At 45.6% G+C, this 17,029-nt stretch overlaps 1 protein-coding gene across 2 annotated transcripts in view; it reads right to left on the bottom strand.

The window, feature by feature from the left end:
• The window catches only part of LOC124006534 (RILP-like protein 1), a 28,667-nt gene continuing 11,638 nt past the window's right edge, over window positions 1–17,029 (bottom strand). Inside the window, exons 4-8 of one of the 2 annotated variants that reach the window (XM_046316608.1) lie at window positions 14,828–15,016; window positions 13,507–13,676; window positions 12,116–12,238; window positions 11,827–11,925; window positions 1–476 (exon numbers count right to left, since the gene is read on the bottom strand). In XM_046316608.1, the coding sequence (XP_046172564.1) occupies window positions 401–476; window positions 11,827–11,925; window positions 12,116–12,238; window positions 13,507–13,676; window positions 14,828–15,016 (657 nt within the window). In that variant the 3' untranslated portion in view covers window positions 1–400. Of the gene's footprint in view, window positions 477–2,631; window positions 3,075–11,826; window positions 11,926–12,115; window positions 12,239–13,506; window positions 13,677–14,827; window positions 15,017–17,029 lie in introns of those variants that run through there. The other variant, XM_046316607.1, reaches the window with a different exon arrangement.

The following is a 17,029-nucleotide window of genomic DNA, read 5'->3' as shown; positions in this document are numbered from 1 at the left end:
TACATCTTCAAATCTTTATTAAAATATTGCAATACAAATTTGCTTCAGAGATTCAACAGAGATTTTCCTGTTAATAATGTCCTGCATGGTTATTGTCAATGCAAAGTGTACAGTTGGCCATTTCACCATTCTGAACCTCTTCCTGAGAGAAAAAGAGGGAGAAACAGAGGGAGAGAAAGGTATATAGAGCAAGGACGAGGAGGTAGTAAAAAAGAAACAGGGAAGGCATGAGAGAATGCTCTTCCTTTCTTAGGGCTGCTATGGAGACCTAACCTGTATAAAACATTCAGTGAAAACTGAACAGAATGGAGGACAAGTGTAGTTGGACGGGTGTTGAGGGTTGTCATGATGATCGTCTGGTTTCTGTCTCCGTGGTGGTCTTGGTGTCGTCGATGATTGCCTAGGAAGAAGCAGCCTTGTTTTCACTGGGACTACGGCTGCTGTGGTTGCTGCCGGAGCGAGTCAGGAAGCCAAAGCTAGGAGACAACACAGGTCTAGGATCAGATATACTAACGACCAGAAGAAACTAAAGCTACACACAGGAGAGGAGAGACCACAACACAGTTCCCAGGTCAGAGATATTGTCTTGAAAGACTGAGTTGTTCCGCTTCCTAGTAGTTCCTACACACTACTACAGTGTAGAGGTCGACCGATTATGATTTTTCAACACCGATACCGATTATTGGATGACAAAAGAAAAAGCCGATACCGATTAATCGGCCGATTAAAATAAATAAATAAATATATACACACACACATATTTTTGTAATAATGACAATTGCAACAATACTGAATGAACACTTTTATTTTAACTTAATATAATACATATTATGGGCTTTTGGATGGGTGTTCTTAAGGTGATTCCACAGGTTGGTGGTATTTTTTCATTTAGAGTTAAAAAAAATAGAGTTTAAGTTACCTGTGATTAATGTTGAAAACAAAAACTGTAATTTCTATATGCAGGAAATCGTATTTTAATAATGGACATGGTAAGAATTGACTACCAAAGTGCGAGTCATAATTCCCATGACACCTAGCAAAATCTGAAAAGCGGTTCCTTCATTCATTTATTCCGTAGGATATTTTTTAGATTCACTTAAAATAAGGTCTGTGTTTCATGTAGGCTTACACCACCTTGCCAATTGTATAACTGTGTAGATATCCATAGGACAAGTTAACTCTGATCAATATTGGCTAAATATATGCGAAGATCTTATTTTTTGTAGAGTGGATTTATGAAAATGTTTTGACAAACGTTACCTTATCCTAGTGAGATTTACATGATATCAAAACGCCGAGGCGGTTTAAGCCTGCACGAAACGCAGACCTTATTTGAAGTAGATCAGGACATTCTCTATGGAAGACATGAACGGTGAAATAACGAAGGAACGAACCCCTTTCAAGTTCAGCCGCAAGTTATTACAGGAATTAGAACGCGTCGACTATTTCTCTCTAAACCATATACCTTTGACTATTACGAGTCTACCACCCCTCAGTCAGACTGCTCTATCAAATATCAAATCATAGATTTAACTATAATAAACACAGAAAAACGAGCCGTAGGTCAAATCCGGAAACTATCACCTCGAAAACAAAACATTTATTCTGTTCCGTATTTTATCTAACGGGTGGCATCCATGAGTCTAAATATTGCTGTTACATTGCACAACCTTCAATGTTATGTCATAATTACGTAAAATTCTGGCAAATTAGTTCGCAAAGAGCCAGGCAGCCCAAACTGTTGCATATACCCTAACTCTGCGTGCAATGAACTCAAGAAAAGTGACACAATTTCACCTGGTTAATATTGCCTGCTAACCTGGATTTCTTTTAGCTAAATATGCAGGTTTAAAAATATATACTTGTGCATTGATTTTAAGAAAGGCATTGATGTTTATGGTTAAGTACACATTGGTGCAACGACAGTCGTTGATGGATTGTTTTTTATAAGACAAGTTTCATGCTAGCTAGCAACTTACCGTGGCTTACTGCATTCGCGTAACAGGTGGTGTCATGCATAGGTGTAATAGGTGGCAGGGAAGTCAGGCGCAGGAGAGTCAAATGGAGTGTAAATATGGAGTCGTTTAATAAAGTTCCACGAGTATGCTCCATAACAATAAATGTACAAACAAAACATGGGTACGAAGACCCGACGCGCACCTATACAAACACACTACACTGACAACAAATCAATCTCTGACAAAGACATGAGGGGAAACAGAGGGTTAAATACACAACAGGTAATGAATGGGATTGAAAACAGGTGTGTGGGAAGACAAGACAAAACCAATGGAAAATGAAAAAAGGATCAATGATGGCTAGAAGACCGGTGACGTCGAACACCGAGCACCGCCCGAACAAGGAGAGGCAACGACTTCGGCGGAAGTCGTGACAGTACCCCCCCCCCCCTGACGCGCGGCTCCAGCTGCGCGTCGACACCGGCCTCGGGGGACGACCCGGAGGGCGAGGTGCATGGCGATCCGGATGGAGACGGTGGAATTCTGATAACATGGAAGGATCTAACACGTCCTCCACCGGAACCCAGCATCTCTCCTCCGGCCGGTACCCCTCCCAGTCCACGAGGTACTGAAGGTCCCTCGCCCGACGTCTCGAATTCAAAATGGATCGAACAGAGTACGCCGGAACCCCCTCGATGTCTAGAGGAGGCGGAGGAACATCACGCACTTCAGCCTCCTGGAGCGGGCCAGCCACCATCGGCCTGAGGAGAGACACATGGAACGAGGGATTAATACGGTAATGAGTGGGTAGTTGTAACCTATAACATACCTCGTTCACTCTCCTCAGGACTTTAAACGGCCCCACAAACCGCGGACCCAGCTTCCGGCAGAGCAGGCGAAGGGGCAGGTTTCGGGTCGAGAGCCAGACCCTGTCCCCTGGTGCGAACACTGGGGCCTCACTGCGGGGACGGTCTGCGCCAATTTTCTGGCGCCTTATGGCACGCTGAAGGTGGACGTGGGCTGCCTCCCAGGTTTCCTCAGCGTGCCGAAACCAATTGTCCACCGCAGGGGCCTCGGTCTGGCTCTGATGCCAAGGAGCCAGAACCGGCTGATACCCTAATACACATTGAAAGGGAGTAAGGTTAGTGGAGGAGTGACGTAGCGAGTTCTGAGCCATCTCTGCCCAGGGCACGAACTTCGCCCACTCCCTCGGCCGATCCTGGCAATAAGACCGCAGAAACCTACCCACATCCTGGTTAACTCTCTCCACCTGCCCATTACTCTCGGGGTGAAAACCTGAGGTAAGCCTAACCGAGATCCCCAGACGCTCCATGAACGCCTTCCAGACCCTTGATGTGAACTGGGGACCCCGATCAGACACTATATCCTCAGGCACCCCATAGTGCCGGAAAACGTGTGTAAACAGGGCCTCTACAGTTTTTAAGGCCGGAGGGAGACCGGGCAAAGGGAGGAGACGACAGGACTTTGAAAACCGATCCACAACGACCAGGATCGTTTTGTAACCCTGTGAAGGTGGAAGATCAGTAAAAAAAATCCACCGACAGGTGCGACCATGGCCGTTGAGGAACGGGTAGAGGTTGTAGCTTACCTCTGGGCAGGTGTCTAGGAGCCTTGCACTGGGCGCACACCGAACAGGAAGAAACATAAATCCTCACATCCTTATCTAAAGTGGGCCACCAGTACCTTCCTTCAAGACAGCGCATCGTCCGACCTATCCCAGGATGACCAGAGGAGGGTGACGTGTGAGTCCAATATATCAATCGGTCGCGGACAGCAGACGGAACGTACAGACGACCAGCTGGACACTCAGGGGGAGAAGGCTCTGCACATAACGCCCGCTCAATGTCCGCGTCCAGCTCCCACACTACCGGCGCCACCAGACACAAAGCTGGGAGTATGGGAGTGGGATCCATGGACCGCTCCTCTGTGTCATAGAGCCAAGACAATGCATCTGCCTTAACGTTCTGGTAGCCTGGTCTGTAAGAAAGAGTAAACACAAAACGAGTGAAAAACATGGCCCACCTTGCCTTGCGAGGATTCAATCTCTTCGCCTGCCGGATGTACTCCAGATTGCGGTGGTCAGTCCAGATGAGAAAAGGGTGTTTAGCCCCCTCAAGCCAATGCCTCCACACCTTCAAGGCTTCTACGACAGCTAACAGCTCTCGGTTCCCCACATCATAGTTTCGCTCCGCCGGGCTGAGCTTCTTCGAAAAGAAAGCACAGGGGCAAAGCTTCAGTGCCGTACCCGAACGCTGCGAGAGCACTGCTCCTATCCCAGCTTCAGATGCGTCCACCTCCACTATGAATGGCAAAGAGGGATCCGGATGAGCCAGCACAGGCAATGAGGTAAACAGAGTCTTCAGGTGCTCAAAAGCCCTATTCACCTCAGCCGACCACTGCAAGCGCACCGGGCCCCCCTTTAGCAGTGAGGTAATGGGAGCTGCCACCTGACCAAAACCCCGGATAAACCTCCGGTAGTAATTGGAAAACCCCAAAAAACGCTGCAAATCCTTTACCGTGGTTGGAGTCGGCCAATTACCCACGGCTGTAATGCGGTCGCTCTCCATCTCCACTCCTGAAGTGGAAATCCGATGCCCTAGGAAGGAGATGGATTGTTGGAAAAACAAGCATTTCTCAGCCTTGACATATAGATCATGCTCCAACAGGCGACCAAGCACCCTGCGCACCAGGGACACATGCTCGGCGCGTGTAGCAGAGTATATCAGAATATCATCGATATACACCACTACACCCTGCCCGTGCAGGTCCCTGAAGATCTCATCTACAAATGATTGGAAAACTGATGGAGCATTCATCAACCCATATGGCATGACCAGGTACTCATAATGATCTGAGGTAGTGCTAAATGCCGTCTTTCACTCATCACCCTTCTTAATACGCACCAGATTGTACGCACTCCTGAGATCCAATTTTGTGAAAAAACGTGCCCGTGCATTAACTCAATAACCATATTGATCAGAGGTAGCGGGTAGCTATATTTCACTGTGATTTTATTAAGACCTCGATAATCAATGCACGGGCGTAAACCGCCATCCTTTTTCTTCACAAAAAAGAAACTCTGAATGAACCCCTGATGCAGGGATTCAGAGACATATGTCTCCATAGCCTCCGTCTCCGCTTGCGACAGGGGATACACGTGACTCTTGGGATATGCAGCGTCTACCAGGAGATCTATCGCACAATCCCCCCGTCGATGGGGTGGCAATTGAGTCGCCTTCTTTTTACAGAAGGCGAGAGTCAAATCGGCATATTCGGGGGGAATGCGCACGGTGGAGACCTGGTCTGGACTTTCCACCGTAGTAGCACCAACGGAAACCCCTAAACACCTACCTGAGCATTCTCGCGACCACCCTGTGAGAGCCCTCTGTGGCCAAGAAACAGTGGGGTTATGACAAACTAACCAGGGTAGGCCTAGCACCACAGAATACGCAGGAGAATCAATAAGGAAAAGACTAATCTTCTCCTTGTGACCCTCCTGCGTTATCATACACAAAGGTGCGGTAACCTCCCTGATAAACCCTGACCCTAATGGTCGACTATCTAAGGCATGAATAGGGATAGGCATATCCACAGGAACAATAGGGATCCCTAAACTATGAGCTAGACTTTTATTAATGAAATTCCCAGCCGCACCTGAATCAACTAGTGCCTTATACTGGGAATGCAGTGAAAAATCAGGAAAAGAGACAGAGACAAACATTAGTGCAGCAGAGGGCTCTGGATGAGAATGGTGCCTACTCACCTGGGGTGACGCCAGAATGCCCTGCCTGCCCTCTCTATTCCCAGAGGAACCAACCCGGCACCGACCAGCAGTGTGCCCTCTGCGACCATGAATGGTGCTCGAGCGGGAACCCCCTCCGGTCTCCCTGCGCACCATCCCTCCCAATTACATAGGTTCGGGAGAGAGGGTGCGGGAGGATGGAACAACCAGACCTCGATCTAGACGTCCACGAGTAGCCAGCATGTTGTCCAGCTTGAGGGACATGTCCACCAGCTGGTCGAAGGTGAGGGTGGTGTCTCTACAGGCCAGCTCCCGACGGACGTCCTCGTGTAGACTACAACGGTAATGGTCGATCAGGGCCCTGTCGCTCCATCCAGCGCCGGCAGCCAAGGTCCTAAATTCCAAAGCAAAATCCTGTGCACTCCTCGTCTCCTGCCTCAGATGATAGAGGAGCTCACCCGCTGCTTTGCCTTCAGGTGGGTGATCGAATACTATCCGGAATTGGCGGGTGAACTCCTCAAAATGGTCCAACGCCGCATCCTCCCTTCTACACACAGCGCTGGCCCATTCCAGGGCTTTCCCGATGAGGCATGAGACGAGGGTGTAACTCTTCTCACGGTCAGATGGTACTGGGGAGGCCGTGGCTAGATATAAGTTTAGCTTGAGGAGGAAACCCTGGCAGCCGGCAGTATCTCCGTTGTATCCCGTAGGTAGGGATAAATGGATCCTCGATTCCGGAGAGGAAAAAACGTTCACGGGAGATTCTGGTTGTGGTGGTGGTGGCGCTGGAGAAACTCCCCATCTCTCCCAGCGATCCATTTTCTGGACAATGTGCTCCATGACGGAGCTGATACAGTCAAGCTCCCTCACTTGTTCCTGAACGCGTTCCTCCAGGTCCATGGGTATAGTGTCTTCTCCTGCTGACTTCATATATATTGGTCAGAGATTCTGTCATGCATAGGTGTAATAGGTGGCAGGGAAGTCAGGCGCAGGAGAGTCAAATGGGGTGTAAATATGGAGTCTTTTAATAAAGTTCCAAGAGTATGCTCCATAACAATAAATGTACAAACAAACAAAACATGGGTACGAGGACCCGCCGCGCACCTATACAAACAATCACACTACACTGACAACAAATCAATCTCTGACAAAGACATGAGGGGAAACAGAGGGTTAAATACACAACAGGTAATGAATGGGATTGAAAACAGGTGTGTGGGAAGACAAGACAAAACCAATGGAAAATGAAAAAAGGATCAATGATGGCTAGAAGACCGGTGACGTCGAACGCCGAGCACCGCCCGAACAAGGAGAGGCAACGACTTCGGCAGAAGTCGTAACAGGTGGGCTCCTCGTGAGGCAGGTCGTTATTGCGTTGGACTAGTTAACTGTAAGGTTGCAAGATTGGATCCCCCGAGCTGACAAGGTGAAAATCTGTCGTTCTGCCCCTGAACAAGGCAGTTAACCTACTGTTCCTAGGCCATCATTGAAAATAAGAATGTGTTCTTAACTGACTTGCCTAGTTAAATAAAGATGAAATAAAGGTGTAATCGGTCGACCTCTACTACAGTGTCTGAGGTTATATACCGCAAGTCTCTTGTGACCAACCGTGATCATTAAACGGTAAGCGTGTATGTGAAACGTGGTTCTGGTCAGGGTTTCTGAGATTACATGCAGTACTACATTGAACAGATATTTTAATTTTTTTATTTTACCTTTATTTAACCAGGCAAGTCAGTTAAGAACATATTCTTATTTTCAGTGACGGCCTGGGAACAGTGGGTTAACTGCCTGTTCAGGGGCAGAACGACAGATTTGTACCTTGTCAGCTCGGGGGTTTGAACTCGCAACCTTCCGGTTACTAGTCCAACGCTCTAACCACTAGGCTACGCTGCCGATATGAGGTAGTCCCTGGTTACACCACCAGGGGGAGTAGTCTATGTTTACATCAATGGCCTTAGAGGCATCAGCAGGTGCTGTGAAAGCTATATGTTGAAGGTAAACAGCAGAACAGTGAACAAAGCAGAGGCAAGTTTTTGTATGTCTGCCTAGAGGTAAACATAGACACTCAACAGTATTATCTTGCTCCCAGACGAATTAAACAACTTTTTTGCGTGCATTGGGGACAATACAGTGCCACCGACACGGCCCACTCCCAAAGACTGCGGGCTCGACGTGAGTAAAACATTTAAAATATGTTAACCCTTGCAAGGCCGCCGGCCCAGACGGCATCCCTAGCCACGTCCTCAGAGTATGCTGGCTGGTGTGTTTACGGACATATTCAATCAATCCCTATCCCAGTCTGCTGTCCCCACACGCTTCAAGAGGGCCACTTTTGTTCCTGTTTCCAAGAAAGCAAAGTAACTGAACTAAATAACTATCACCCCATAGCACTCACTTCTCATTTTTGCTTACCGCCCCAATAGGTCCACAGACGATGCAATCGCCATCACACTGCACACTGCCCTATCCCATCTGGACAAGAGGAATACCTATGTAAGAATGCTGTTCATTGACTACAGCTCAGCATTCAACACCATAGTACCCTCCAAACTCATCATTAAGCTTGAGACCCTTGGTCTCGACCCCGCCCTGTGCAACTGGGTTCTGGACTTCCTGACGGGCTGCCCCCAGGTAATGAAGGTAGGAAACAACATCTCCACTCCACTGATGCTCAACACTGGGGCCCCACAAGGGTGCATTCTCAGACCTCTCCTGTACTCCCTGTTCACCCATGACTGCGTGGCCATGCACGCTTCCAACTCAATCATCAAGTTTGCTGACGACACCACAGTGGTTACCAACAACGACAAGACGGCCTACAGGGAGGAAGTGAGGGCCCTCGGAGTGTGGTGCCAGGAAAATAACCTCTCAATCAATGTCAGCTAAACAAAGGAGATGATCGGGGACATCAGGAAACAGCAAAGGGAGCACCCCCCCAACCACATCGACGGGACTGTAGTGGAGAAGGTGGAAGGTTTTAAGTTCCTCTGTGTACATATCACCGACAAACTGAAATGATCCACGCACACAGACAGTGTGGTGAAGAAGGCGCTACAGCACCTCTTCAATCTCGGGAGGCTGAAAAAATGTGTCTTGTCACCGAAAACCGAAAATCACTAACTTTTACAGATGCACAATTGAGAGCATCCTGTCTGGCTGTATCACCACCTGGTACGGCAACTGCACCGCCCACAACCGCAGCACGAGGGTAGAGGGTAGTGAGGTCTGCACAACGCTTTACCGGGAGCAAACTATGTGCCCTCCAGGACACCAACAGCACCCGATGTCACAGGAAGACACAAAAGATCATCAAGGACAATAACCACCCGAGCCACTACCTGTTTACCCCACTATCATCCAGAAGGCGAGGTCAGTACGGGGACATCAAAGCTGGGTCAGAGAGATTGAAAAACAGTTTTTTCTCAAGGTCATCAGATTGCTAAAACAGCCACCACTAGCACAGAGAGGCGGCTGCCTTCCTACAGACATGATATCATTGGCCACTTTAATAAATGGAACACTAGTCACTTTAATAATGCACATTACTCATCATGTATATACTGTATCCTTCACTCTCTACTGCATCTTAGCCGCTCTTTCACTGCTCTTCCATACATTTTATACTTATATATTCTCCTCCCATTCCTTTACTAGATTGTGTGTATTAGGTTTTGTTGTGGAATTGTTAGATATTACCTGTTAGATACTGCTGCACTGTCAGATCTAGAAGCATAAGCATTTCGCTACACTCTAACATCTGCTAACCATGTGTATGTGACCAATAAAATTTGATTTGATTTGAGGAGACCAGAGGTAGTTTAACAGGCAGACAATATAATCAGGATTCAGGACATAGCAACAAGTTGATGAAATGATTCACGCATGCTGGAGGGCTATGAAAGAAGCCAAACCAGTCTAACCAAACACAGACCTGCCTCAACTTTGCCTAGACAATCAGTGGCCTTCGAGTAAGGGTTATGGTAGGGCACTGCATATTTAACTGAGGCTCATTGTCATTGCAAATTAGGCTATTGCAGGAATTCTCCAACATAACGGTCCTGTGTCAGTTTACCAAAGTAATAACATTGTAACAAGCAACTATTCATACCATACTATTCATTTCTCAAACTACCTTCTGATTGGGTTCTATGAATGTTGTAAATATGCTTTAAACATGTTTACATTTATGTATGTAAATAGCTACAGTGGAAGAAAAAGTATGTGAACCCTTTAGAATTACCTGGATTTCTGCATAAATTTGTCATAAAATGTTATGATCTTCATCTAAGTCACAACAATAGACAAACACTGTCTGCTTAAACTAATTACACACAAACATTTAGAATTTTTCATGTGTTTATTGAACACACCGTGTAAACATTCACAGTGTAGGTTGGGAAAAGTATGTGAACCCTTGGATTTAATAACAGGTTCACCCTCCTTTGGCAGCAACACCCTCAACCAAACATTTTCTGTAGTTGCGGATCAGACCTGTACAACGGTCAGGAGGAAATTTGGACCATTCCTCTTTATAAAACAGTTTCAGTTCCACAATATTCTTGGGATTGTCACGCCCTAACCTTAGTTATCTTTGTTTTCTTTATTATTTTGGTTAGGTCAGGGTGTGATGAGGGTGGTATTTGTGTTTTATCTTGTCTAGGATTTTTCGTAATTCTATGGGGTTTTGGTATGTCTAGGTATATGTAGGTCTATGGTGGCCTGAATTGGTTCCCAATCAGAGACAGCTGTTTATCGTTGTCTCTGATTGAGGATCCTATTTAGGTTGCCATTTTGGTTTTGTGGGTTATTGTCTATGTGTAGTTGCCTGTCAGCACTTGTGTTAGATAGCTCCGTGGTCGTTTTGTTAGTTTGTTCTGTGTTATTTCTTAATTAAAAGAGGAATGTATTCATATCACGCTCACGCTCCTCATCGTTACGACGAACTTGACAGGGATGTCTGGTGTGAACCGCTCTCTTGTGGTCATGCCACAGCATCCCACTCCAGATGGCGTATTTTCTTCTGTTCAAGCCATTCTGTTGTTGATTTACTTCTGTGTTTTTGGTTGTTGTCCTGTTGCATCACTTAACTTCTGTTGAGCTTCAATTGGCGGACAGATGGCGTTACATTCTCCTGCAAAATGTCTTGATAAAATGAATTCCCAAGTTTTCCGTCTGATAGTAAGCTGTCCAGGGCATGATGCAGCAAAGCAGCCCAAACCATGATGCTCCCTCCACCATACTTTACAGTTGGGATGAGGTTTTGATGTTGGTGTGCTGTGCCTTTGTTTCTCCACACATAGTGTTCCTTCCAAACACAACTTTAGTTTCATCTGTCCACAGAATATTTTGTCAGCTGCTCTTCTGTTAACTTCAGATGTGCAGCAATGTTTTTTTTTGGACAGCAGTGGCTTCTTCCATGGTGTCCGCCCTTGAACACCAATCTTGTTTAGTGTTTTACGTATTGTAGTCTCGTCAACAGAGATGTTAGCATCTTCCAGAGATTTCAAGTCTTTAGCTGACACTCTAGGATTCTTCTTAACCTCATTCTGCATTCTGCTCTGTGCTCTTGCAATCATCTTTGCAGGATGGCCACTCCTATGGAGAGTAGCAACAGTGCTGACATTTCTCCATTTATAGACAATTTGTCTTACCGTGGAATGACTTATAGATACTTTTGTAACCCTTTCCATCTTTATGCAAGGCAACAATTCTTAATCTAAGGTCTTATGAGATCTATTTTGTTCCGAGGCATAGTTCTTCTCAGGCAATGCTTCTTGTGAGTGCTTTTCATAGGGCAAGGCAGCTCTAACCAACATTTCCAATCTCATCTCATTGATTGGACTCCAATTAGCTTTTGGAGAAGTCAATAGCCTAGGGGTTCACATACTTTATCCAACCTACACTGTGAATGTTTAAATGATGCATTCAATATAGATAAGAAAAATACAATAATTTGTGTTAGTTTAGTTTAAGAATACTGATCTTCATCTATGTCAAATTTATGCAGAAATCCAGGTAATTCCAAAAGGTTCATGTACTTTTTTTTGCCACTGTTAATAGATGTGTTGTTTAAATGAGTAAAAACAGGTCAGTAGTACTTACAGGTTCCTGATGCGAGACTCATGTGGTTTGCTGTGTGTGCTGTCTGTCTCGGTTTCTGTCTCTGCTCTCCTCTTAAACAGGGGGCCTTTCTCCTCATCACTGTTCAAGGAAATCACATCCACAAAGTTAGCACTGTGTGTGTGTGTGTGTGTGTGTGTGTGTGTGTGTGTGTGTGTGTGTGTGTGTGTGTGTGTGTGTGTGTGTGTGTGTGTGTGTGTGTGTGTGTGTGTGTGTGTGTGTGTGTGTGTGTGTGTGTGTGTGTGTACCCGTGTGTGTGAGTCAGTGTCACCTGCTGCATTCGTCTTCTGGCATGCCCAGCATCTTGGCCTTGATGACAGTTTTCTGTTTCTTTATGGCAGAACGTACTGCCTCCAGCAAGAATCCTGGACACCGCTCATCATTCAGGATCTCCCTGTATGAATGACACACACGTCAGTACATACACACTAGAGGTCGACCGATTAATTGGAATGGCCGATTAATTAGGGCCAATTTCAAGTTTTCATAACAATCGGAATCTGTATTTTTGGGCGCCGAATTGCAGTTAAAAAAAAAAAAAACCTTTATTTAATCTTTATTTAACTAGGCAAGTCAATTAAGAACACATTCTTATTTTCAATGACGGCCTAGGAACAGTGGGTTAACTGCCTTGTTCAGGGGCAGAACGACAGATTTTCACCTTGTCAGCTCGGGGGATCCAATCTTGCAACCTTACAGTTAACGAGTCCAACGCAATAACGACGTGCCTCTCTCTCGTTGCACTCCACAAGGAGACTGTCTGTTACGCTAATGCAGTAAGCCAAGGTAAGTTGCTAGCTAGCATTAAACTTATCTTATAAAAAACAATCAATCATAATCACGAGTTAACTACACATGGTTGATGATATTACTAGATATTATCTAGTGTGTCCTGCGTTGCATATAATCTGACTGCGCATACAAGTATCTAAGTATCTGACTGAGCGGTGGTAAGCAGTAGCAGGTGCATAAACATTCATTCAAACAGCACTTTCGTGCATTTTGCCAGCAGCTCTTCGTTGTGCGTCAAGCATTGCGCTGTTTATGACTTCAAGCTTATCAACTCCCGAGATGAGGCGTGTGCCTATAAGAACATCCAATAGTCAAAGGTTAATGAAATACAAATGGTATAGAGGGAAATAGTCCTATAATTCCTATAATAACTACAACCTAAAACTTCTTACCTGGGAATATTGTAGACTCATGTTAAAAGGAACCACCAGCTTTCATATGTTCTCATGTTCTGAGCAAGGAACTGAAACGTTAGCTTTCTTACATTACACATATTGCACTTTTACTTTCCTCTCCAACACTTTGTTTTTGCATTATTTAAACCAAATTGAACAAGTTTCATTATTTACTTGAGGCTAAATTGATTTTATTGATGTATTATATTAAGTTAAAATAAGTGTTCATTCAGTATTGTTGGAATTGTCATTATTACAAATACATTTTTTTATTTTTTATTGACCGGTTAATCGGTATCGGCTTTTTTGGTCCTCCAATAATCGGTATCGGCGTTGAAAAAAATCATAATCGGTCGACCTCTAATACACACACAGGTATAAAACTAAACAAACACAAACAAACATGTAAACACATGCACACTCATAACACCCCCCCGACACACACACAAACAAACACACCCCCTATAGTACCTACCTCTGGTAGTAGGAGAGTTCCTCCTGCACCAGGAACAGGTTGGCTTTGAGCTCGTTCCTCTCTGTCAGCATCTCTCTGACCTCCTGCTTGGTGAAACAGGGTCTGTTGGGGTCCTTAAGGTCTATCACCAGCTTGCCTGTCAGGTCCCACTCTGTCCTACATGGACTGGCCTGTTGGGGTGGAGAAAACACAGCTGGACTATCACAATTGTGTTAATGTAATGACAGCTGTGTTTAAAGGGAAACAAAATGTTGTTCACCTGCTATAAGAAATGATTAACTTCAGTCTATGAAATTGTCTAAAAGCAATAGCAAAAGCTAAATACCCATCAAAATGACACGATTTGGCTATGTGTGACTATTACAAAGTAAAAAGACACAGATTTATTGTAGTGAGATTTCTTAGTCACATTACACTGCAGGTGGACAATACATACATGTACATCTTGTGCCTCAGGTGTATCTGTTTCTCTCACAACAATGAGTTAACTCCTTTGTCAGAGAAAGAAGTCACAGATATGACCTTAGTTTCTCTTATCTTAGTCATAACAAATATTTCAAAATGGCTACAGTTTCTTTTACAGGGAGAAGAGTTTAAAGAAACAAAAGGCCAAGTGTAAGACTTGGCAGAGAGAGGACAGTGACAAATGTTTAAAGATTACAGTTCAGCTCCAAAATAAACTGAGGAAGAGGGCAGGACACTAAAAGTTCTCTAGAGAAATGACAAGCAAGGTGTAACAAACAAGTCAGTAAAGAGAGTCAGAATACACCACTCTGGATGACTAACGTTTATGTAGTATTACTGGGTACTTTGGGTCCTGGATACGATTTGACAGAAACAGCATTTCAGCTGTGTGTACAGTATATCAGACCATGGGTATGACTCAAAAATACATGTTTACTGTTCTATTTATGTTGGTAACCACTTTATAATAGCAATAAGGCACCTTAGGGGTTTGAGGTACAGTGGGGAGAACAAGTATTTGATACACTGCCGATTTGGCAGGTTTTCCTACTTACAAAGCATGTAGAGGTCTGTAATTTGTATCATAGGTACACTTCAACTGTGAGAGACAGAATCTAAAACAAAAATCCAGAAAATCACATTGTATGATTTTTTAAAGTAATTAATTTGCATTTTATTGCATGACATAAGTATTTGATCACCTACCAACCAATAAGAATTCCCCACTGTATATGGCCAACATACCATACCCCCTCGGCTCTTTTTGCTTAAATATAATATGAATGTCCAAGGCCAATTCAAAAATGGAAATGAATGCTTACCTTTTTAATAAGGGAGAAAAATACACACTTCTTACCGTGCCCACAGCAGCGTTGGCCTTTTCCAGCTGGGTGGTGAGGCATTCTATCTCTTTCTGTTTCTCTCTGAGGTCTGCCTCCATGTCAGCCTTCCTCTCCACAGCATTCTTCACCTGGGCCGTGACGATGCTCTGCTTGTGTCTCAGCTCCCCATTCATCTTCATGAAGCGCTCCAACTGCTCCTGCAGCTGTACACACACACACACACACATGAAACAACATTAACATTACTTACATACACACTCAGGACGATGATATGCTAGATATCATAGTGGGCCTTGGTAGGGGTGCAGGGACTCATTGGGATTAAGGGTGACCATATTACACAAACACAGGGTGACAATACTAGTTACTCCCATGAACACAAAAACATGTTCAAGCATAATTTTGAGCAAACTTAATTTAGGAGGCCCCACAGCTTTAGGTCAGATGAAAGGCCTAGAAACATCAACAAACTCGAGCTGGAGTTTAAAACCATTACTGTGTGACAGAGGGAGCTGCTGTGAATAGGGAGGTGGAGTTATTGCCCAGACTTGTCTCCAAGGTGTAGGTGATGCTCAGCACAAAACAATAACCATGACTATTACGTCAGTACCGTCACATGGTATACCCCGTCGCATGGTATACCCCGCCGCATGGTATACCCCGTCACATGGTATACCCGTCACATGGTATACCCCGTCACATGGTATACCCGTCACATGGTATACCCCGTCGCATGGTATACCCCGTCACATGGTATACCCCGCCGCATGGTATACCCCGTCACATGGTATACCCCGTCACATGGTATACCCCGTCACATGGTATACCCGTCACATGGTATACCCCGTCACATGGTATACCCGTCACATGGTATACCCCGTCACATGGTATACCCCGTCACATGGTATACCCCGTCGCATGGTATACCCGTCACATGGTATACCCGTCACATGGTATACCCCGTCACATGGTATACCCATCACATGGTATACCCCGTCACATGGTATACCCCGTCACATGGTATACCCATCACATGGTATACCCCGTCACATGGTATACCCCGTCACATGGTATACCCCGTCGCGTGGTATACCCCGCCACGTGGTGTACCCCGCCACATGGTATACCCCGTCACATGGTATACCCCGTCACATGGTATACCCATCACATGGTATACCCCGTCACATGGTATACCCCGTCACGTGGTATACCCCGCCACGTGGTGTACCCCGCCACATGGTATACCCATCACATGGTATACCCCGTCACATGGTATACCCCGTCACATGGTATACCCCGCCACATTGTATACCCCGTCACATGGTATACCCCGTCACCTGGTATACCCCGCCACGTGGTGTACCCCGCCACATGGTATACCCCGTCACATGGTATACCCCGTCACATGGTATACCCCATCACATGGTATACCCCGTCGCATGGTATACCCCGCCACATGGTATACCCCGTCGCATGGTATACCCCGCCGCATGGTATACCCCGCCACATGGTATACCCCGCCACATGGTATACCCCGCCACATGGTATACCCCGCCACATGGTATACCCGTCACATGGTATACCCCGCCACATGGTATACCCGCCACATGGTATACCCCGTCACATGGTATACCCCGCCACATGGTATACCCCGACACATGGTATACCCCGCCACATGGTATACCCGCCACATGGTATACCCGTCACATGGTATACCCCGCCACATGGTATACCCGCCACATGGTATACCCCGTCACATGGTATACCCCGCCACATGGTATACCCCGCCACATGGTATACCCCGTCACATGGTATACCCCGTCACATGGTATACCCCGCCACATAGTATACCCCGTCACATGGTATACCCCGCCACATGGTATACCCCGTCACATGGTATACCCCGTCACATGGTATACCCCGTCACATGGTATACCCCGCCACATGGTATACCCCGTCACATGGTATACCCCGTCACATGGTATACCCCGTCACATGGTATACCCCGTCACATGGTATACCCCGTCACATGGTGTACCCCGCCACGTGAAATGCTTACTTGCCGATTCATTCTCAACAATAAGAAATAACACAAGATAAGACTCTGAACATAAAGTTAATGGCTCAGTAGAATAGAATAAACATTTTTAGCTTAAGTATAATAATTTATACTCCAATAATTTAGAAACAATTTATAGTCCAATATTTGCACGTGT

This window comes from Oncorhynchus gorbuscha, linkage group LG19 (genome assembly GCF_021184085.1).
Source record: "Oncorhynchus gorbuscha isolate QuinsamMale2020 ecotype Even-year linkage group LG19, OgorEven_v1.0, whole genome shotgun sequence".
Lineage (NCBI taxonomy): Eukaryota > Metazoa > Chordata > Actinopteri > Salmoniformes > Salmonidae > Oncorhynchus > Oncorhynchus gorbuscha.
Note: the sequence above shows the minus strand (reverse complement) of the source record. Positions and strands in the feature narration are given on the sequence as shown.